Here is a 23903-nt window from a genome sequence, read left to right on the forward strand (position 1 = left end):
AAAACTCTCAGAAGAAAACATGGAGGTCAATCTGAAACAGGAAGGAAGGGATCAGGGCACAACCTTTAAAAGAATGACTTAGCCATTGTGGATACGACGTAAACTGGTTAGAACTGACTAGGCCCAAGCTGGCAGAAGATTCGACTTCCAGTTGACCTTGAGCCTCATTATGTGCTCATTGTAAATATTAGCATACGCTAAACAACATGCTCACAGGCGCCATGACAGTTCCAAGGCCAAAAAGTGGGTGGTGGCCCAATTCCTGGAAATCTCCGCCCTTCTCCAAAATCATTGGAAAAATCCTCCCACTCATTAGCCTATGAAATTTCCCAGACCATAAAAACTAACCACTGCATATTTCGGGGCCACTTTCAATCCTTTCTGTCTATGGAATGTGTATCTCCCAGGGCCTCTCACCTTCTGAGATGGTCCACACTCTGTGTGTCTCTTTTTTTTTCTAATTTATTTATTTATTTTGGCTGCGTTGGGTCTTCGTTGCTGCACGCGGGCTTTCTCTAGTTGCGGCGAGCGGGGTTTACTCTTCGTTGTGATGCGCAGGCTTCTCATTGCAGTGGCTTTTCTTGTTGTAGAGCACGGTCTTTAGGCTCACGGGCTTCAGTAGTTGTGGCACACGGGCTCAGTAGTTGTGGCTCACGGGCTTAGTTGCTCCACGGCATGTGGGATATTCCCGGACCAGGGCTCGAACCCGTGTCCCTTGCATTGGCAGGCAGATTCTTAACCACTGTGCCACCAGGGAAGTACCTGTGTGTCTCTTTTTGAATTACGGTTTTCTTTGGGTATATGCCCAGTAGTGGGATTGCTGGGTCATATGGTAATTCTATGTTTAGTTTTTTAAGGAACCTCTGTACTGTTCTCCATAGTGGCTGTATCAATTTATATTCCTACCAACAGTGCAGGAGGGTTCCTTTTTCTCCATGTGTCTCTCTCAATTAACCTACTTCTTACCTATCGCTTTGCCTCTCACTGAATTCCTTATGCGCTGAGGCAAAGAGAACCTGAGCTTCATTAAGTCCTAAGACCAGGCATGTGATTTCAGTTAAAAGACAAGTGGGTTTGAGTCCCAGCCCATGGGTTCAAGTCCCAATCTTAGTTTTAGCTGGGTTTGAATACCATCTGAGGTGTGATTGAGTTCAAGTCCCAGTCTGATCTGAGTTGTGCTGTTTCAGCCAATCTGAGACCAGGTGTGAGGTTTCAAGTCTACGTGACCTTGGATTTGGCAGTGCTTTTTTAGATATGACACCAAAAGCATAAGCAATAAAAGAAAAAGTAGATAAGTCAGCCTTCATCAAAATTTAGAACTTTTGTGTGTCACAGGACACTGAAGAAAGTGAAAAGACAACCCACAGAATGGAAGAAGATATTTTCAAATTATATATCTGATAAGGGATTAAAATCCAGAATATATAGAGAATTCTTACATGTCAACAATAAAAAGACAACCCAATTTAAAATTAGGTAAAGACATTTTAAAAGTTTGAATAGATGTTTCTCCCAGAAGATATACAGATGGCCAATAAGCTCATGAAGAGACACTCAAGAGCTTTAGTCATTAGAGAAATGCAGTTCAAAACCACAATGAGATACCACGTGACACCCACTAGGATGGCTATAATAGCAAAATAAGAAAACAGAAAAGGAGCCCTCACACATTGTTAGGGAGTATATAAAATGATGCAGCCACTTTGGAAGACAGTTTGCCAGTTTCTCAAAAGGTTGAACATAGAATTACTATATGAGCCAGTAATTCCACTCCTAAAGATACACCCAAGAGAAGTGAAAACATGTTTTTACAAAAACTTGTACAGGGCTTCCCTGGTGGCGCAGTGGTTGAGAGTCCACCTGCCGTTGCAGGGGACACGGGTTCGTGCCCCGGTCCGGGAAGATCCCACATGCCGCGGAGCGGCTGGGCCCGTGAGCCATGGCTGCTGAGCCTGCACATCCGGAGCCTGTGCTCTGCAACGGGAGAGGCCACAACAGTGAGAGGCCCGCGTACCGCAAAAAAAAAAAAAAACTTGTACAAAAACTTTTCATAGCACCATTATTCATAATAGCCAAAAAAGTGGAAATAACCGAAATGTCCATCCACTGATGAATGGGTAAACAAAATGTGGTATATTTATGCAAAAGAATATTATTCAGCCATAAAAAGGAATGACATAACTGGTACCTGCTACAACATGGATGAACCTTGTATACATTATGCTAAGTTAAAGAAGCCAGTCACAAAAGATCACATACCGCATGTGATTCGCTTTCTATGAAATATCCAGAATAAGAAAATCTATAGAGATGAAAAATAGCTTAGTAGTTGCCAGAGGCAAGAGCAGGGGTGCAGGAAATGGGGAATGACTGCTAAAGGGTACAGCGGTTTTCGGGGGGTAATGAAAATGTCCTGCAATTAAGCAGTGGAGTTGGTTGTACAACTTTGTAAATATACTTAAAATCACTGAATTGTACACTTTAAGAATGGTGAACTTACGATATGTGAATTATACCATATTTTAATTTAAAAAGGAGATGAAACTGCCCAAGGGTAAAAGAGGGAAGGCAGACGGTCCCAGGGCGCAGCTGAGATCATCACTGGGGCTCTGACAAGGCGCCCCTCCCCGCCTCCCATCCCCGCAATTCCCCTCTCCTGTCGGCCACCCCACCTCATCTCACTGTGCCCTGAACCCCACTCCCACTTGCCTCGTCCCAGCCACGTTTGCCCCATGGTGAGGCTCCCTCACCCCCGGGGCCCCCTCTGTACTCACCCAGCTGGTTCTGGTAGGACGGCATTTCACATTTCCTAGTAACCAACCCCCAGAAAGGAGGGGTTCCTGGGTGTGGACTGGGTGGCCCCGTCTATCCCCCTGAGGTTGTTTGCTGGTGTCCTGGTTGTAGACATGGTCCCCTGAGAGCCTGACAAACTAGGACTTGGAGAAGACCGAAACGTTGGGTGGGGGTGGGGGTGGTTCTCCTCTGCCGAGGCCTTTGTTTCAAGAGCGGGAAATGAATTCTCCTGGCCTCAAAATACCCTGCAGTCCGAGGTGGGTGGATCCAGGCTTCCTAACACACAATGGATCTTAGACCTTTTATCGAGCACTTACTGTTCTAGGCACAGTGTTAAGCCCTCCGGGGGAAGGCACATCTGGGCAGTGGCTCCACTACAGGTTCCAGAGTCAGACAGGCTTGGGTTCAAATCCTGGCTTCCCATTTCCTGGCTGTGTGACTTCAGAAAAGTTTCTTTATCTCTCTGATCTTTCATATCTTTGACTGTAAAATGGAGATACCCCTACCTGTTTCCAAATGGTTTGATACCAATGTAATGTTCTCAGCACAGAGGAAATGCTCAACAATGGGAGACTGTGAGTTCCGTGCAGGCAGGGACCCAATCCATCTTGTTTACTGTAACATCCTCAGCTCTGCCCTCCTTGTGCTTTTCACTTGCCCACCTCCACACCTTGGCCCATGCAGTCCCCTCCACTTGGGATGCCTTTTCCTCTACCCCAATCTCCACTAATCAATATCCTCCTTTTCTTCAAGGTCTGGCTCAATGCCACCTACATCCCATTGGGGTGACTTCTGTGCCTGGGTCCTCTCCCTGATTAAGGTGGAGGCCCCCGGAGCTGAGATGGCCTCCAGTGTGACAGCAGAGTGGTTAATTGCATGGGCTTAGCTCTGGATAAGATACTTAACTTCTCTCTACCTCAGTTTGCTTGTCTGTAAAATGGGCTTAATAATGGTAGCTAATCCCAGGGGGGCTCTGAGGTTTAAATGAGGTGATGCTTTTTTTTTTTTTTTTTTTTGGCCTCACCATGAGGCATGTGGGATCTTAGTTCCCCAACTAGGGATTGAACCTGCATCCCCTGCAGTGGAAGTGCAGAGTCTTAACCACTGGACCACCAGGGAAATCCCATTGTTTTCTTTTCTTTTTGGCTATGCTGTGTGGCATGCAGGATCTTAGTTCCCCAACCAGGGATCAAACCCGTGCCCCCTGCATTGGGAGTGGGGAGTCTTAAGCATTGAACCACCAGGGAAGTCCCACAAGGTGATGCACTTAGAGTGGAGCCTGGCATGTAGTAAGCCTTCAATAAATGCAGTAGATCTGTGCTAATATGGTAGCCACAAGCCACATGGGGCAATCTATTATAAAATTAATCAAAATTTAATTTATTTAAAACTTGAGTTCCTCAGTCTCACTAACCACATTTCACATGTGACAACTGGCTACCAGTGATGTCCAATAGGACACAGCCCAGATACAGAACATTTCCATCACTGCAGAAAGTTCCATTAAAGGGGCTTCCCTGGTGGTGCAGTGGTTAAGAATTCACCTGCCAATTCAGGGGACGTGGGTTCGAGCCCTGGTCTGGGAAGATCCCACGTGCCGCGGAGCAACTAAGCCCATGTGCTACAACTACTGAGCCTATGCTCTAGAGCCCGCATGCCACAACTACTGAAGCCTGCGTGCCTAGAGCCTGTGCTCCACAAGAGAAGCCACCGCAATGAGAAGCCCACGCACTGCAACAGAGTAGCCCCTGCTCACCACAACTAGAGAAAGCCCCTGCGCAGCAATGAAGACCCAATGCAGCCAAAAATAAATAAATAAATAAATGAAAGTTCCATTAGATAGCACTATTGATGATGATGATGATGATGATGATGATGATAATGAAGATAACGATAATGATGCTGTGGGCACACAGTATGTGCTCTGTGTCTGTTTGTGGTCTGGGTCAGGAGAAGCACTTAGGGGTATCTCTGAAGGCTCAGAACTCCTGGGAGGACCTCAACTCCTATTCCTGGCCCTGCCTTCCCAGCCTCTGATATCCCCAGAGGTAACTGGGGCCCCTCACGTTAGAGGGATTAGGCCGAGAAAGGTGACTGGTGAGAAACAGGCAGGATTAGGGGCTAATGAGAGGGCAGTGGAGGAGCCCAATCTCTGCATGCTGCCCACCTGGCAGGAAGTGGGTGTAGGTGGCAGCTGTGGGCTTTGCAGAAAGAGGCTGGAATGTGAAGTGGGGCGGGACCGGGGTGTGGAGAGGTACCTAACTGCTCCTGAGTGCACGTGGCAGGCACCCTGGATGGAGGGAGATCGCCAAAGACAGCCCCCCTTCTCCTTCTGGACCCAGTTCTATCAAGGCCCAGAGCAAGGAGGTGTCAGCGCTAACCCACATCAGCGTAAAGAGGTCCCAAGACAGCCCAGGGGTGAGGACCAGGAATGCCCTGGGGGTAGAGGACCTGGGACAGCACTGGGAAGAGGGGCTTGAGTTAGCCCAGCTGTTGGGTCTGAGGCTAGACCAGGGGAAACTTTCAGCCCATGTGGACCCCCTCGAGGCCTGGAAGATGCGGCCATGTGGCTGTACTGTGGTCTCAAGCAGATGCACTCCTGGTTTCCTTATAAACAGTCATTGACAATGTGGCCTCTGCCCTCTTGGAGCTTCTGACAGCTGGAGAATCCCTTAGACGTGCATGACCCTTGACAGTCTATATATCTCAAAGGACAGGGAAACCTTCTGGGCTTCCCTCATCACCTGGCACAAGTGGTGGACGCCCCTCACTGATCAGATGTTTAAAATCCCAAGAAGCACCCTTACCGCCCCAAGGGCATCAACATGCCCCACCTCTCCCTTAGGACCCAGGGGATGCGAGGTCCTGGACAAGGACCCTTGTGTCCCCATGACCTCTGCGATGAGAAGGGAGGGCAGCAGGGTTGGGGGAACTCAACCCTTCCCCGTATTGAAGGTGAGGGACCAGCACCACAGGATAGAATTTGAAAGACAGGAAAAGCAGCATCAGCCCTGTGGGGAAAAAAAACCTTGAGCAAGGACACCTTTCGAGTTCCATTTTTCTGCCCCAGCCTGTCTCCTCTTGAATATGGACATTTGTTGCAAAAAGACATGAGCCTCCCACCCCGACAAAGTGAATGAACTGTTTACTAGACTAAGTCCCTGACTCCTAGCCATCACAGCTGGGTGAGGGTGACATTTGCAGAACCATAGGTGCGGGGTCTCTTCCTTAGTGAGATGGGGAGACTGAGGGTCAGAGAGAAGGGGTGCCTGCAGGGAGCAGTCCTCACTCCCCCTGAAATCCTACCTTCCCTGGAGGCCTGGGGAGCACTGAGGGGGGTTCTACAGGTACCTAGCCTGGACTCCCATGCCATGGAAAGCCAGCCTCATTTCCTCCCAGCCTCTTCCACCTGGCAGGGGACCTCTGACACGCGCTCCCTTGTACACCTGCCTCCCCCACCCCAAACTATCCCAGAGCCAAGCACGGGACCTCACTTAATCCCAATTATGTAATGTGCAACCCAACAGCTGGCCAAGAAGGAGGCGCCTGGAGCCACGCCCAGGAGTGGGGGCAAAAGGCTCCGCTTGGTCAGGACCACAGACCAGACTTGGCCTCTGCCTGCAGTGGCCTCCACTCCTCCAGCCTCACCCAGCACCATGAGTGGCCGAGTCGGAGACCTGAGCCCCAAGCAGGCAGAGACCCTGGCCAAGGTGAGAGCCAGGGGAAAAGGGCTGAGAGGAGGAGGGAGGGCGGTGGCCGGAACACTGCCCCACTCTGTTGATTCAGCATGTCCTTGACATTGTCTCTTTGTCACCACCTCACCCAGAGTCAGGTCTCCCAGTGCCTGGTGACATCAGCCCTGTCCAGGGCAGAGGTTGAGGGAACAGCACCACTTCCGGGCAATAGTGTGGGTGCCAGATCAAGCCTGACTTCTCATCCAGGAGCCAGACCCAGAGACCTTTACCTGACGTGCCCCTCCCCACCTCCCCTTAGGTGGGAGCTGAAGATGGTCTGCCCTCTGACTCTGTTCCCTTTCACTCCCCAGGACCCTGACAGATGACCTGTCTGTAAGAGCTGAGAGATGGAGCAGAGTGTGTTGTCATCCCCACGGTCAATGGGGAAGAGGACACATAATCGCTAACAATGTTTTTGTAGAAAATGGGATGGAAAAAAAGACAGAAGCCTTGGTGGGCTAACACATGAAAAGAACTAAGAATACATTCATACTCCAATCTACTTACCCACCCATCCACCCATTTATCTTTTCTTCCATCCATCCTTCTACTCCCACCCACCCGTCTGTCTACTCACACACCCATCTCTCCTTCTGTCCATCCACTGTTCATTGATTTGTCCTTCCTTTTTTCCCATCCATCCATCCATTCTTTCTTCTTTCTATTTACTCACCCATGTATCCTTCCTCCCATTCACCTACCCATCCATCCACCCACCCATCCTCCATCACTGTAGGCCAGACTGCACTGGAAGAGAAGGAGGCAAGACGAAAACAATCACTGAGTCTGGGGCAAAGGCTCAGTGTGAAAACCTCTTCAATCAACGTCTCTTCCCAGTTCCGAGAAAATGTCCAGGATGTGTTGCCTGCCCTGCCCAACCCAGATGACTATTTCCTTCTGCGCTGGCTCTGAGGTGAGGGCAGAGGTGGGGGAGGTCACAGTGAGGGGGCAGTGAGAGGGCCCTTGTCCCAGCTGCTCCAGAAGGACCCAGGGCTCTCAGGATCCTACCATACCACCTTGCTTCACATGTTCAGGTGCAGGAGAGGGGAGGGGACAGGAAAGGGAGGTCCCACCCAGGCCCCCAGTGCCCTCCATAGCCCCCCACTGCCCTCCATAGCCCCTCACTGCCCAGGACCAGGGCAAGATGACTGCAAGGCAACCTCTTTCCCACCCCATGCCTTCTTTCCATCTTCTCACAGCTCAGAATTTCAACCTGCAGAAATCAGAGGTCATGTTCCACAAGGTGAGACCCATCCCCCTCCCTGGAAATTTGGCGAGGGGCTTTGTGGGGGCAATCCCTGCCTCCAGCCCCTACCTCCAGCCCCTCCTCAGGGGTGCTGGGAGCCCAGTGAGACCTTACCACTCAACTCCCTTTCAGTACATGGAGTTCCGGAAGACCATGGACATTGACCGCATACTGATTGGCAGCCCCCCGAGGTGAGCCAACACCTGCACAGCCCCCAGTCTCTTATAGACTTACCACCCGAGCAGTCTCTGGATCATCGGGACCGTGAGTGGAGGGTAGCAAAGACCATGAGTGTGCAGGCACCTCTCCTATAACAATTATGACTATTTCCTGGGGGCTTATGAGGTCCAAGCGTAAGTTAAGACTTTATCTGCATGATCTCATTTAATCCTCACAACCCCATGAAATGGGTACTGTTGTCCCCATTGTACATATGAGGACACTGAAGCCCAGCAATGGTTAAGCAGCCTACCCAAAGTCCCACAGCCCCAAGGTGGAGCTGGGATTTGAGCTCAAGCTTGTCTGTCCTCCAAATCCAGGCTCTTCACCGCCAGAGTTAGCTTGTGGCTCTGAGCCCTCACCCCTAGGGCCTTGGTCAAAGCATCCTGTCTAGGTGGGAAAGAAACTTAGCTCACCAAGAAGTTGGGAGAAGAGTCCCACCACCGGCATCTTAGTAAAGCAGTGGTCCTAGTTTCATTTGTGGAGCACAAGCTCTGAGTCAGGCACTGTGTGATCTTGGGGACTTTCCCCAACAGAGGAGAGGGAATGGGGCTCAGATAGGTGGCATCACTTGCTCAAGGATGCACAGGAGGGAAGCAGTAGCATCTGTTTTTGAACCAGGTCTGTGACCTTCAGAATCCATATTCTTCATCACTAAGCCCAACTCCTTTCCATGGAAAGGGACACGGGAGACATTGGGGGCAGAACTAAGGAGCCCAGAGGCCTCAAGCAGGCGCGGCTGAGACCTGCCTTGGCCATGTACCTGCTGTGAGCAAGACCTCCTCCTGCAAGCCCCTCAGTTTTCTTACCTGGACAGTAGAGCCGCCCTCCAGTAGAGGGACAGTGCTTGTACCACGGTATGTGTTGGCTCAGGCCACCCACGGCAGCCTGGTCTGGGTATCTCTGGGAGGTGCATGATGCCAAATTTCGTGTGTTTGTCCATGCCCAGGTGATCCAGAAGTACATGCCTGAGGCCCTGTGTGGCTGTGACCATGATGGCTGCCCTGTGTGGTATGACATCATCGGGCCGCTTGACCCCAAGGGCCTGCTTTTCTCTGTCACCAAGCAGGACCTGCTCAAGACCAAGATGAGGGACTGTGAGCGCATCCTGCACAAGTGTGACCTGCAGACAGAGCGGGTGAGGCTGCCAGGGGACTTGGTCCCAGGAACACATCTGTGCTCTCTGCTGTCACAGTCAGAGGGCTGTGTGGTCAAACACCAGCTCTGCCGCTTCCCAGATGGGTGTACTGGTTTTCCACCTTGGAAAGTGGTAACTTTGGTGGTGGTAACTTTGCCACCTTGGAAAGTTACCTCACCTCCCTGAGCCTGGTTCCTCACCTATAGAACAGGGACAATAATAATGTTTGCAAAGATTAAATTAGATAATGCAAGTATATGGCTGGCATACAGGGCCTGATTCATATTTCTCAGAATGCTATTAGCTACTGTTATTCCCTCAGAGTCTTTGCCCCTGTTGTTCCTCTGTCTGGATAGCCCGACCTCCAGCACACACACTTCCCTCGGCTCTCTCCTGTCTATCTTTCAGGTCTCAAACTGTCACTTTCTCTGAGGCCCCCATCTGGGTTAACGTGTGTTCCCACAGCTCCCATGTTGTCCAGCTCTCACTTCAGGACCGTGGGGATCTGGTTGCTTGTCAGTCTCCCCAACCAGCCTGTGAACTCTTTAAGGACAAGAACTCTGGATTATTGAGCTACATGCTATACTTACAGTGTCTGGCTCAAAATCGGTGCTTAATAAATATTAGTTGGACAAATGGAGGAATGAATGGCTGAATAAACAGCAGTATGAAGGGATGGATGGGTGAACTGATGAGTGGGTGGGTCAATTAATGGGTGGATGGATAGACATGATGGGTGGATGGGTGGATGGTGGATGGATGGGTAGTAAATGCATTCACTGCTTTGTCCACTCATTCATCTGAGGGCAAAGTAGGAATGTGGGAGAAGCCCTGAAGGGTCATGTGCTGGGGTCACCATCTCCCAAGTTCTGAGCCTGCACCCTGATCCTTGCTCTCATCCTCACAGCTGGGGAGGAAGATTGAGACTATCATGATGATATTTGACTGTGAAAGCCTGGGGCTGAAGCACTTCTGGAAACCCCTGGTGGAAGTGTACCAGGAGGTGGGGAAAGGCCCCTGGGCACCCCTGCTTGCTTTAACGACCAGCTTGGCCTGCTGTGACCTTGCTGCTAACTCAGAGCCAGGATCTGGTAAAAGGTGGTGGCCTTCCTGGGCCCCATCACTGCAGCTCAGGACCCAAAGATATGTTGGCTGGAAGATCCCACAGAACAGGCCTCAGGGACAACACTGTACTGAGTCCATAGGGGCCAGCTTCAGACAAACCCCGCCCAGCCCTGTCATCCCTAGCTCTGTGACTCAGGCGAGTCGCTTTATCCCTCCATGCTTTATTTTCCTCACTTACAAAATGGGGATACTGATTGCACTTCAAAGGGATGTAGGGATATTTCAGTGAGTTGTTACGTAAAGTGTATACACAAGTGCTTGGCAAATAGCGTTTAATAAACAGTAAACGTTTTATTTACTATTACATAAATTATTATTATATACTACCGTTGTTATAACATTTGCTCTAAAAATGATTATTGTTATGTAATAACAGGTTATGGTTGCAATAGTCTGGGGTGAGATTTCCTCCAGGGGCCATGGAGGTGATGGAAAGAAGGGAAACCCTCCACAGCCCTCTGAATCCTCCAGAAGGGAGGTTGCAAAGGGAATGGGGGTAGGAGAAGAAGAGGTGTGGGCCCTCATGGGGTCTCTCTTGGTTCCACAGTTCTTTGGCCTCCTTGAAGAGAATTACCCAGAGACCCTGAAGTTCATGCTCATTGTGAAAGGTGTGTGGCAGGTGACTTCACTCCCCTGTGCCTCCAATTCCTTATCTGCACCCTGGGGACAATACTAGTGCCTTTTTCCCTGGATAGCAGTGAGGCAGGTTGGTTGTTTGGCTGCATGCAAATCAGAGTGCCTGAAACAGAGTAACTTCTCCATAAATGGTAACTTCTGTGGTTGGCTTTACTGCAAGAAGAGGCAGCTCCCACCTCAGTTCTTCCAGGAATCCCCCCTCACCTTTCCCACCCATGTTGATCTCTCCCTCCTCAAACTGCCTCTGGCACTGGCAGCTGGTGCAGCCCAGTCTGGCCTTTCCTGTCAACTGCTTTCTGGGGCCTCCAGTTGTCTTGTGTGTATTCATCCTGTTTTCCTTGGGTTGTCTGCTTGTTGAAGGCAGGGCCTCTGATTCTCCACTTCTGTTGTATCCCTCACAGGCCTGGGGCCAGGTGGAAACTCAATAGGTATTTGGGTGGTTGTTGTTTGGGTGGGTGGGTGGATAGAAAGATGGATATACGTTTGATGGGTGACTGGTTGATTCATTGCTTAGTTTTTGTCTATTTGACTGGCCAGTTGTTTAGCTGGCTGGTTGGCTGGTGGTTAGTTGGATATCTGGTTGTCTGGTTGGATAGTTGTTAGCTTGGTAGACTGAGTGACTAGTTAGCATTTTGATTGCCTATGTGGGTGAGTGGCTAGTTGGCAGATTGGTTAGTTGGTTGGCTGATTTGTTGCTTGGCTGTATCTTGGATGGTTGATTGCTGGTTTGAATGGTTGACTGACTGGAAGAGGCAGTTGGTTGGGCAGTTAGCTGGTTGTTTAATTAGCTGATCGGTTTACTGATTGGCTGACATGTTGATTGGTTGTTTGACTATTTGGTAGGTTGGCTGTTTGATTGGTAGGCTGACTGATGGGTTGGTGAGAAGGTGAATTGATTGGCTATTTTTTGGCTGGTTTGCTGGCTGTTTGGTACATTGGATGATTGATTGGGTGGTTGGTTAGTTGGCTGCTTGTTTTAGTTGACCGATTGGTTGGATGGTTTGTCAGGCGCAGGGCACTGGAACTTGCCAAGGTAACTCATTATTCCTCCACATTGTTGGCTATGACTGTAATGGAGAGAGTGGCCCAGTGGAATTATCTTTTCCCCATTATACTTGCTTATATCTCTCCAGCCACCAAACTGTTCCCTGTGGGATACAACCTCATGAAGCCCTTCTTGAGTGAGGACACTCACAGGAAAATTATCGTGTTGGGAAATAAGTAATTCCAGCTCCATCCCCTAAGCTCTACGTATGAACTTTGGAGTAAGTTTGGTCCATCACCCCCTCCAGAGATCCACACATCACCTAAAGTCAGAGGCTCCTCCTTCTCAAAGATGAAATGGGTCTTACACTATAGAGTCTATCCTGTTAACCTCTGTCTTACTCCCTGCCATACCTCTTTGGTGACTAAAACCTCCACATCTTTCTCCTTTTCAGTTTCAGTTTGGTTGCTCGTCAACCTCTGGGCTATGGGCATCAGTTTCTTTTCAACACTCATCGCCTCAGTGCTTCTAAAGGCAATTTGGGCCGAAGAGGATGAGGAAGAAGAGCAGGAAGAGGAGAAGTGATTCAGAGAAGGAATGCTCAATAAGGACGGACTGGGTAAGTAAGTAACAATGCATCCATTTGATGAATGATTGGGCAGCCATGAAAAGTGATTTGATGTCATGGGAAATGTCATTAAGTTAAAAGAAAAATAGATTATAAAGTGGTGTGGATAGTATGGTCTTATTTTTATAAAAACCATATATTTCTAGAAGGAAATACAACAAAATAATTTGTGGTTAGCAAGAAATCAGGTGGTTTATAATTTTTTAATATATTTCTAAACTTTCAGAATTACATGTATTACCTTTATAAGTGGGCAAAAAAAGTGTTTTAATGACAAAAAAAAAGAAATAGAGAAGAGAAATAGTTCTTAAACTCAACCAGTGACCCTGAGCTTGGAGGATAACATCTCATAATCAGAATGGTCAGATCATCAAATCAGGAGATCTGAGGATCCAGGGGGATGGGGATGAAGCTAACAAATCCCTGTTTTCTCTCCCTTTCTGATACCTGAGTCTCTGCCTCTGCCTAGATCCACTGGGGTAGGGAGCTGGGTGGATCACAAGGTAGCCCCCAAATCCTGGAGCAGTGTGGGTAACTGCCACACTCCAGACCCACGTCCAGGCCTCTGCCCCATTTGGTGGCGCACAGGGTTCTGTGCATTTGGCTGTGAGATGCCAGGCATTATGGTCTTCCTTCTCATCCCACTGGTATCTCCCATGGCCACAGCAGGGGATAACTTGAATTGGTTATAGGTCTGGGGCCATGGTGACACCCCAGGATCCAGAACACTTAGAGCTTTGCATAGGGCATGAAGAACAATAATGGGCATTATGATTGTGGTGATTAAGCAGCAGAGAGGGGGAGGTCCTTTCAAAGACCCAGGGCTATCCCTCTCCACCCAGAGGTTTGACTTGTGTATGCCACTTGCACACAGTGTGGCCCCTGACATGGTCCTTGACCTCATTAGGCTCCTTGAAACAATTAGACAACTCTAATTGTGACTGCTTATGACTGGGAGACCCTCAAAAATGTGCAAACCCATCAGCCAGGGAAAACATGTTTCCATAGCAACACAATGCTGGAAGACATTCCTGCAGCCTAAGGCCTGGGGGCCTAGGGAATGGGCCCTGGCAGCCTAGCTCCTGTAGGGCTTCTCCCCAAGGTCAGGTCCTCCTGGTAAGAGGCGGGCTGATGGGTCCCCTCCATGCTCAATAGGCCCCCTTCAACCCCTCTCCCCACAGACAGCTGGAAGAAAGGTTTGCTAAAACTCATCAGTCCTGAAGAACTGCCTGCCCAGTTTGGGGGGACCCTGACCGACCCAGATGGGAACCCCAAATATTTAACTAAGGTATGAAGAGCCCCAGAACAGGGGAGGGTGGAGGAGTAGAGCTCGGTTCCTTTCTCACCCTCTCATTCATTCCACAAATGTCTATGGAGAAACCCCTGTGAGAAACCCCTGTGAGGTATTGAGTTAGTCCCAGCCCTGCCCTGACAGAGCCCTCAGCAACTGTGCAGGCAAACAAGAAATGGGGAAATTTTGACCCAGAGGGATGAGCTGGGAGGGGAAGTTCCCAGAAGAGGCCCTGATTGAGTATGGAGGGACACAGCAGGCTTCCCAGAATGGGGGGGATGGGTAGGGGAGGACAGGATGAGCAGGATACTTCCAGGAAATGGGGAAATATCTCAGGCAGGAGAAACAGCATGAACAATGCAAGAGGTGGGGAGCAAGCCCATCTTGCTCTGTGTCTGCAAATCAACTATGGTGGGGAGATCCCCAAGTCCATGTACGTGCGGGACCAGGTGAAGACTCAGTACGAGCACTTGGTGCAGATCAGCCGCAGCTCCTCGCACCAGGTGGAGTACGAGATCCTGTTCCCAGGCTGTGTCCTCAGGTAAGGAACAGGCCACCAACCCACCCCTGGCTGGGCCCTAGCCCCTCAGGGACCCTTCAGCCTGAGCAGTGACCTGTTCCCCTCCTTCCCCCAACATAGGTGGCAGTTCTAATCTGACGGTGAAGACATTGGCTTCGGGGTTTCCCTGAAGACCAAGATGGGGGAGTGGCAGTGGGCTGGGTTGATGACGGAGGTGCAGCTCAACCAGCGCTACAACGCCCACCTGGTGCCTGAGGATGGGAGACTCACCTGCATGGAAGCTGGCGTCTGTAAGTCTGCCCTGGCTGGGCCCCAGCCCTGGAAGGTTGGAGCCACCTGTGCCATGGTTTATAGGAAGAAATAGAGGGGTAGTTACCACTCTTCCACCAAGGAACATACACCCTAGGTCAGTGCCATTCATCCATACAGTCACTCTTTCGGTTCACACTTGAGAGCACCGATCGTGTGCCAGAAGGGGCTGAGAGCACTCAGGCCGCAGGACACAGGCAAGGGACAATAGGGCAGTGACATTCCCCAGGAGGAAACTGGGCCTCTGAGAGGTAAATCAGCTTGTCCAGAGGCACACAGCTGAGTGTGGTACCAGGGTCCCACTTCAGCCTCGTGGTAGCTGCATAACCCTGAGCAAAAGTCTTACTGAGCGCAGGTTTGCTCACCTGTGAAGCAGAGGCTACAACTCCTACCTCTCGGGTGCCTGTAATGAGGCAGAAGACATGCACAGGCCTCGCCCTGCACCCCACTTCATCAAGGGGCCTGGGAGGCCTCTGATGTTCTGAAATGCCCCCCTCGCATACCTATCATGTGACTGTCCAGGTGTGGACACAATGGGAGGCAGTGGCTGTTGTTCTCATTGCCAGTTGGTGCAACTAAAGCCAGGCTGGGCACATGCCAGGAGGAGGTCAATTTCTGTTTACAGGCCCTGCTCAGGAATGGCAGTTCCCATGGGGAAAGGAACAGCAGTCGGGGGAACTTGGTCCAGCTTGGCAAACACAACAGGTGGGAACACAGCCTGTTCTCCCCCATGGCCAGGGCGCAGGGAGTGTGTGAAGCCAGGCCAAACTACCTGTCTGTCCATCTATCCCCCTAGATGTCCTGCGCTTTGACAATACCTATAGCTTTGTCCACACCAAGAAGGTCAGCTTCACAGTGTAGGTGCTGCTTCTGGATGAGGGCATGCAGAAATAAGACAAGGAGCTCACCCCTGTCTGGGCAGTTCCCTCACTTCCAAGAGACCCCTGACTGCTTTCGGCCTATATATCCTACTCTTCCCCCAGAAATTGCTCAGTAGTCCTCTTGACTCTGTGACATTAGTAAGTAAAGAAACAGCTGCCTTGGGGAAAACGCATATGCTGTGGTCAGATCAGGAAAGGTACGAGAGGCACAGCTTTGGAGAATGCCGAGGTTGCAGAAAAGGAAGAAACAAGGGTAAGAACAAGTGGATGTCCCTGAAACCCAAAAAATAGGAAAACGAGCCTCCTAGCCTTTGTCCTCACTTCTGAGACATTTGTGTGCATGAATTTTTTCTCCATGAGTTATCAGCAACCTGGGTTGGATGTGTATCTAAATTCTTTTTGCTGCTACTCCTTATATAGTATATGCTCAATATATACTTGTGAAGTTGAATGGAGGTAGGGAGCAAGTGATTCATGGGTGTGCAAGTAAGAAGTACTAGGGGAGATTTCAGCACCTCGGACAGGGACAGAGCTCTGGAGGGGATGGACTCTCTTGGAGACCCAGGTGACCCAGCCCCCAGACCTATGGCAGTGGCTGCCCCCTTGGGTAGGTAGGAGCTGCCTAGAGAAGGCTTTGTCTGACTCAGCACACAGCTTCCCCAGCCCATCTCTACCACCCTCACCGCCTTCCCTTGCAACTCACAGCTTATATTTTAAGCAATTAAAGGCACTTTCCTAGAAGCAAAGGAAGTCACATCTGGCTCTAGCTGCTGCCTGGCGATAATTAAAAAAAACAGCTCTCATTCGTTGAGTGCTCTCTATGTACCAAACACAGTGCCAAGTGCTTTATGAGTTTAGCCCATTTCACACGCCTACCCTGAGGCCACGTATCATGGTCACCTATGCATAAGGAAACCAAGGCTCAGAGAGGTGAAGTCACTCACCCAACATCATACAACTCTTTTTTTTTCTTTTTCTTTTTTTTTGGCTGTGCCTCACAGCTTGCGGGATCTTAGTTCCCTGACCAGGGATCGAACCCATGCCCTCTTAAGTGGCAGATCCAAGACCTGTTTTTTTTTTTCCACTCCAAAGACATTGCTCTTAATTGACCTATAATACTGCTTCCTAAGACCCTACTTTTACAGAGAAGGAGAGAAGGAATGACTTGTTTGTCCTAGATTGTCCAGTGGAAGTGTCTTGGATGTCACCCTCTCCAATCTCAGTTTGTGGGCAGAGGAGGTGTTATGCCCATTGGGCAGCTGGAACAATGGAGACCCACAATGCTAATTAAAAAGCTCCTCCAAGGAAACTCACAGCAGAGGGGGCAGGGCTTGTGCTTCAAAGCCCAGCATCTGGTCCACTGTTCATATGGTCTCTGAGAAGCATGGCCTCTTGCCATCCACCAAGACCCTGGGTGACTAGAGGAGATACCAGGGCCCCAGGACGTTCTCGCTCCAGGGACATGGCCTCAGGATCATGGAGCTGCTGGCTTGAGCCCCAGGTCCTGACACATCTCTTGACAGGAGGAGTCGAATTACACAGAGACTGTGGATGGTTGGGAACCAAAGGACTTGAAGTTCCTTGGGAATGAGCTGAGGGTCGAGCCCACTGCGGTGAGCTTACCCATGGGCAGAACAGGAGGCCTGACTCTTAGACTAATCAAGCTAATGTTCAACAGCAGCTAGTACTTTCCATCTGCACTTATGGACACATTTTACAGATGAAAAACAGCTCGCAAAATGCACTGGCCTTGTTTCCTTCAGCCCATGGGTGGCAGAAATAGGACTGGAGCTAAAGGCACCCTCCTCCCACCACTAATTCACGTTACTGCAGCAACTTGCCAGAACAGGACAAGACTGCCGACTCTCTGAGCTGGGGGCTGGGGTGGGGGTGTGGATAGGAAGGAGGAAAAGAAGAAAGGTTGTCAGATTTAGAAGAAGAAAAAAGGCAATACTTGGGACATACTTAAAATGTATTGTTTATCTGAAACTAAAATTTAACTGAGTGTCCTATATTTTATCTGGCCACCCTACAAATAAGGAATGAGAGAGAGGAGAGGGACGTGGGGAGGCAGAGAAGAGGAGGATGGGTTCATACTCTTGGAAGATGGTGGCAGCACCTGCAGTTGGGGCAAGGATGTCATGGGGGGAGGATGGCTCAGCATCGGGGATACAGCGTGGAGGGACAGGGGGTCTCACCCTTGCCCTCTGAGGTAAAGACCCCACCCCCAGGCTGCAGCAGGGGCAGAGGATGAAGGGGTGGACCCTTTGCACCCTTGAGGCTGAGGCAGCTGTGAGCAGTGCTGTTGGATTATCTGCATTTGTCTAAGCTCCTCTACTGCAGTTTATAGACCCCATTTTGAACAGAGGGAGAACTTGCTACCAGGAGGCAGGGGCAGCGCAGAGAGCTTAGGCTAGGGCTGGAGCCAAGAATCAAAAAGTGCCCCTTGGTATCTGTGGATGCCCAGCCACAGCAAACCCACTCCTACTCCGTAGCCACAGTCGGTGGGAAGCAGCCCTCCAGCTCCCAACCTCCAGGTCTCCAGTCTCACCCAGGGGCAGGATGCTTTGCTCCAGTTCTGAGTGTCCAGGGGGTGGCTGGGGAGGGAAAGAGACCCCACTTAGCCTTGGCTAATGGACCCCCTCATTCCAGCAGCAGTCAGCAACCAGTATAGTGGCAGGAAGACCAAGGCCTGCAGGCTCCCCACTGTGTATGAAGGGAAGTAAAGTCCCAGTTCCCAAAGCCCAGAAATGCCAGGGAAGAGACAGGGAAGGAAAGACCTCAGCTGCCCTTGGGAGGCAAAGATGGTGACCACAGCCTGTTTTCCTTAAAAGATAGGGTTCAAATTAGGCAGCTGAGGCCAAAAGTCTGGGCCAGTTAACCTTGTAGACCTCAGGCCAGGGCAACCTTCTGTCCTGATGTTAATTAGGCACCAGACCCCATCCTCTTCCCCTGGAACCCAGCACTGCCGCAGCCTCTCCAGAGAATCCACTTTCACATCCACACAGTTAAGGTCAGCTTTGCCCCTGCACATGGTACAAACACAAACAAGTACCAGAGGGAGTTAAGACCAGAGCACTAGAGAAGTAGAAAGCTTTATTGTGTGTATATGAAGGGTGATTTAGTGGTCTTCTGAAGGGCCCCCCTGACTCCCTGATTTCCTCAGCAGTTGTCTGGGACACTCCATCAGTCTCCTCCTCCAAAGACAGTCTCTCCATTGCCCTGGCCACCGGCTGCCTCTCCTCGGTGTCTGGCCTGGTCCAGGCCCGCCTCAGTGTGTTCCCCAGCCAGCCTAGTGGGCAGCTCAGCTGGAAAGCCTCCAACACCTTCCTCAGGGACAGCAGGATCAGCATCAACAGCAGAGTGACGCAGCTGACGGCCAGAACCACTGCCAGCAAGTCCTTCAGCGTCTTACAGGAGGCTGGGAAGGATGGGGCCGGGGAGCACCTCAGGGCTGCCCAGTGGTGTGGGGCAGGCCGTAAGGGGCAGCTGGAAGTGACCCTGAGCCCACAATTACTCATCAAGGTAAAAAAAGAAAAGCCAGGAGCAGGCAGGGAAGCTGGAGATGGGACAGGGCAGAGGGGACAGGACCACAAACGAGTATCTGTGAACCTGGACGGTGGTGGGACCAGTCCTCTCAGTCCTTGTCCTGGTTTTCCTGTACCAAGTAGAGGCCACCTACATTTCCAGGATAAGGATTTCCCATGGTGAGGGAGAAGCATCCAGGTACGGAGCTAGCTGAGGTCTTTCATCTCTCCCAGTTACCCAGATTCCAGAACCCAAGGCCTGTGCATTATGGCGGTCAACACTTTCATTTCAGAGAAATGGGAAAGGAGTTTGCCCAGGTTCCCACAGCTTGAAACAGGAAGTACTCACCTGTAGGAGGAGGTGTTGTAAAAACAGGATTTCTGGCTAGGCTCAAAGGGTCTCTTCCAACTCCAGATGCTCATCCGGCAGATGATATATACTTAAGGAAGAACCCAGGCCCCCAGCCCCAGGTGAGAGGGCTCCTCTTGGGCTCCCATGCCCCCCAACACAACCACCTGTGTTGAACTACGTTATGCCTCATTTATCCAACTGGGCACTGCAGGGAGAAGCCAGGTCAGCCTGTGACTGTCACAGCCCTAGCCCATAATAGGTCCTTAGAGGGAGAGAAAATTCTCCTGATTTTCCCTTACCCATGGGCATTTCCTCACTGCAACCCTGGTTTAGAACAGGGGCAGATTGGAACCCATGGGTAGTTTCTGCCATAGGGCACTGGTTAAGTTACAACTCGACCAGACTGGAATTCTACATAGCCGTTAACATTCATGGGAGAATACAAAACTGTATTCTCCTGGGAACTCCCTGGCAGTCCAGTGGTTAGGACTGCATTTCCATTGCAGGGGACACGGGTTCAATCCCTGGTCAGAGAACTAAGATCCCACTAGTTCCAGGATATTTTTGACCCACTAGTCAAAAAAGTATTCTCCCATGCAGAGAAATGGGATATTCAGTGGGAGGAAAACAAATTCTATCATGGCATATGCAGACCTATTTTATAAAACAGTAACTTAGTATATGCCCAAGGATTGGTGATTCTCAGGGCTTCAGGATTTTCATTTTCTGTTCTATATATGATTTAACAGGTAACATTGAGAACAGCTCTTAAAAGGAAGCGAAAAAGTGTAGTGTATGACTCTTATAAAGAGACGTACAGACAGGAAATTATAGTGTCATTTTGGGATAATCTCCAAGCAGTGTTAATTGTCTTTTGTGCATCTGTATCTCCCGTGATGGAAGTATCTTACTGTAAAGAAAGGAAGCTTCAAGTTGCCCCAGGCTGCCAGCATCCTTTGGGACAGAGGCCACAGTGCCCAGGTTCCTCCGTCCTAATCACATCTATCAAAATCTCTCTGGGGTGAACGGGCCTTCCCAGCCCCCCGTGCAATCCTTGGGCCAGGCTTGATCCCAGACTTGCTCCTGCACGTGGAAATGCAAGACTCCCAGGGCCTCGCCTTTTGGTCAGAGCTCAGCCGAATCCAGGGCTGTGGGCTCCAAGTCCCAGCCCTGGATGCCTATCCCACTGCCATTCTCAGGGTGAGGGTTGTCAGATAATACAGGATGCTTGGTTAATTCTTTAAAAATTTAGTATAAATATATATCATGTAATATTTGGGACATATTTAAACTAAGAAATTCATTATTTATCTGAAATTCATGTTTAACTGCAAGGCCTAAATTTTGATTTGCTAAATCTGGAAAACCTATCAGGGGATCCAGCACTCCTTTCCTGGGCTGACCCCCAACTCTGCCCAAGATAGCCCTGGGAGGGGAAGCAGAGTAACAGGAAGAGAATCCCCAAATCCACCTCGACCTGGGGCATCGCCCTCACCTCATCCTTTTCCACGTCATCGTTGAGCATGAAGGCCTCCACGCTGAACTGCAATGTCTCATTATTCTACTGGGACCGAGGGCCAGAACCGGGGCCTACTGAGAGGCACTGGGGGACAGACAAGGGATCCCAAGGGACCATCACCTCGGAGACTGGCCGTAACAAGTTTCCCGGGAAGCCATGGAGAGGCTTACTCTGTGGGACCTTCTTGCTCCCTAAAGCCTCATTAAAGAATGTCCACCCCATTACTAGAGTCTGGGAACAGATGTATTTAGCCTGAGCAAAGGGCAGAAGTTACAAAGTCAGCCACCAGTGACAAGACTCTTAAGGCCCCTGCAACCACTCAACGGCCTGCTCCCCGGCTGGGAAGGACAGTCCGTCCTCTGCCAAGCTACTCACAGCCCAGGTGGCCAGCTTCAGGCCCCAGCAAGTTCAGGCCAGGCACCATAAATGGTTGGTTACTAATGACCAAGTGCAAAAAACAGACTTCTACATGTGATTACACCAGTGGCCCAGCTAAGCAAGACCACAGGATAGGGATGAGCTATCTGACCCTATCTCCCTCCCCACCCCTCAAAACCCCACAGACCCCCAGTTGAAGACGAGGGTGTATGTCCTCTGAGAGTGGTTCAGGTTCACACACTTGTCCATGTAGAACTTCATGGCCCAGTTTAGCACCAGCTGGATGCAGGCTTCTAGGGTCAACCACAAGCCTTCCACGTAAGGGAAGTGGCGAGGCACCGGAGGGAAGAGGTATTCCTGGTACCTAGCCAGCTACCCCCTAACAAGCACCTACCACATACCTGGTAAATCACAGCCATTATTGCATTCTTTCCTGAATGGTCCTAGAAGTGTTATGCCCGTTTTACAGATGGGGTGATGGAAGCTCAGAGAGAACTTTGGTTCTTACCCCAGCCTCATCTACCAAATGGGTGCACATCTGTCCCACCAGGGGTGGAAGACTGAGGCCAGGTACAGGAATGGTACACATGGCCCACATTCTGCCCTCCTTGGGCAGCCCTCAGGGGTTCACTCTCCATCCGCTCCGTAGGCACCAGGACAAGACTCACCATGTGGTACCTGGAGGGCCACCTGCAGGAGCTGTGTGTTGAGGGCTGAGGGAGGCGTCCTTCAGGGGGCCAGGCAGGGTTCACGATGGGCCAGCTGCAGCCGAGCTGTCTGCCTACCGCCCAAGGAGCATCCTGTGCTGGGGAGTTGCTAATGAAGAGGCACCACAGGTCAAGGGGGTTCAGTGGGTCCCCACAGTCAGACTGGAGGGCAAGCCCTGAGCAAGTTCCCCTAGGGGGAGGGAATGGGAATGGGAGGACTGAAGGGAAGCTACTCAAATAAGCTTGACCAGCACTGAGCATCCTCCTAGCTGCCATTAGGGGCTATTCCACATACCCCCATATGAACCGCACAACTGCCCCTATTTTACAGATGTGGAAACAGGCTGGGAAGTCCTGCTACCATCTGCCCATAGTTACATGCAGCTATCAGCTGCAGAACTTAGATTCAAACTCCCAACGAAGGGCTCTTCCAGAACTATTTAAAGATTGAAGTTATATGGCAAGATTTGGATGATACCAATGGTACTAAAATAAAAGCTGAGTTTATCTTTACCCCGTCCCTACCAGTAACTGCTTGCTTTGTGTCAGTGTGAGCAGCTGGCCTGTGTGTAAGCAGACTCATCCCTGAATTGTCCCCAGTTAATTCTTTTTACCATTTGGGCTCCTGACCACCTTGCCATGCTGCTTCGAAGAAGGATTATCTTGTCCCAGAGGGCCTAGAGCAGACCAAGGACCAGAAAGGAGTTGAAAGGTTTTTTAGAAAGGAGAAGAATTTAAGGCAGTTGTGTAGTGTTTGTTGAGCATCTACTGCATGCCAGCTCTGTCCTAGAGGCCAGGGGTGCAGGGTGGGGGTGGGCCCTTACCCCTGATTTTGGCCTGGCTGGACAGCTCAACCCTTAAGAAGGAGGACCCTGGACTCTGGAGGTTCCTGCTCAGCCTGGCTCCCCAGACACAGGGTGAAGGTCAGGGAGGAGGAGGAGGTAACACGGGGCTCTGGTGTCCTGGGCTCTCAGTGGGGGAGGCAGCAAGGGAGTCCCAGGTCAGGGGCCATTGGGAGGTAGGGCTGAGTGTTGGAGGGCACCTGACAGGCCATCAGGAGGGAAGTCCCCTCCTCCCAGTATCTCCAGGATGCCAAGTCCAGCTCCTGTGGTGGCGCAGACCAGGCATGGGGGGATGACTTATCCTCGCAGGGGCTCCCCAGGTACACAGCTGGCAGAGGGAGGCTCAGCTCAGCTCAGGGACGGGAAGGGCAGGGGGAGGGCCCCCACGGAGGGCCCCCACCTGCCACCTGCCACTCCAGCTCCCAAGGTAGACCCATTGCCCAGACCTTACGGAGAAGCAAGACCCAAGCAACACGCAGAAGCGCCCTGGGGACAGCCATAATGAGAAGAAACATTGCCTACTCCCCACAAGCCTCCTTAAATTGGCCCACAGAAGGCTGGAGAAGGAACAAGCCTCACCTGGAGCCCACACGTGAGCCTAGGGCACGGCTGAGCTAGGCCAAGCCCAGCACTTCCACGTTCCCCCACCAGGGCCCCCCACCCACCTGCAATGCCTTCTGATTTTAGAAAAGGTTCTGAAGCCCTCCTCACTCACGTGGGATTTAATAAGGCTGGCAGAAGGCTCACCGCACAGTGGACTTAACTTTCTCATCTGTAGGATGATAATGGTGGCACCTACCACACAGGCCGTTATGGAGTTTCTGTAACGCAGTGCTTCGCACAGTGTCTGGCACATAGTAAGAGCTCCATCCATGTTCTCTGTGGGTGTCATCTGATGATTCTTGTTCAAGAGGAGGGAGGAGCATGATGATGATTCTGTCTGGGGGGCAGGAGCCAGGGAGGGTTCAAGGAGCAGGTACCGTTAGAGATGGACCTTGAAGGCTGAGAACAGAGGGAAATGGGGGCGGGGAGGGCATTCCTGGCAGGTGGCATGGCCTGAGCAAAGGTGGAGA

At 50.8% G+C, this 23903-nt stretch overlaps 1 protein-coding gene across 1 annotated transcript; it reads left to right on the forward strand.

Moving 5' to 3' along the window:
- Positions 1–6449: 6449 nt before the first annotated feature.
- On the forward strand, positions 6450–15043 carry LOC101277070 (SEC14-like protein 3). The gene is given in 12 exon segments (XM_049698093.1): positions 6450–6503; positions 7365–7440; positions 7727–7755; positions 7849–7945; positions 7948–7964; positions 8942–9130; positions 10038–10133; positions 10803–10863; positions 12025–12112; positions 13690–13792; positions 14170–14336; positions 14436–15043. Coding segments are annotated over 12 exon segments (1221 nt in total). The 3' UTR covers positions 14680–15043.
- The last annotated feature ends 8860 nt before the right edge of the window (positions 15044–23903 follow it).

This window comes from Orcinus orca, chromosome 15, assembly GCF_937001465.1.
Source record: "Orcinus orca chromosome 15, mOrcOrc1.1, whole genome shotgun sequence".
NCBI lineage: Eukaryota > Metazoa > Chordata > Mammalia > Artiodactyla > Delphinidae > Orcinus > Orcinus orca.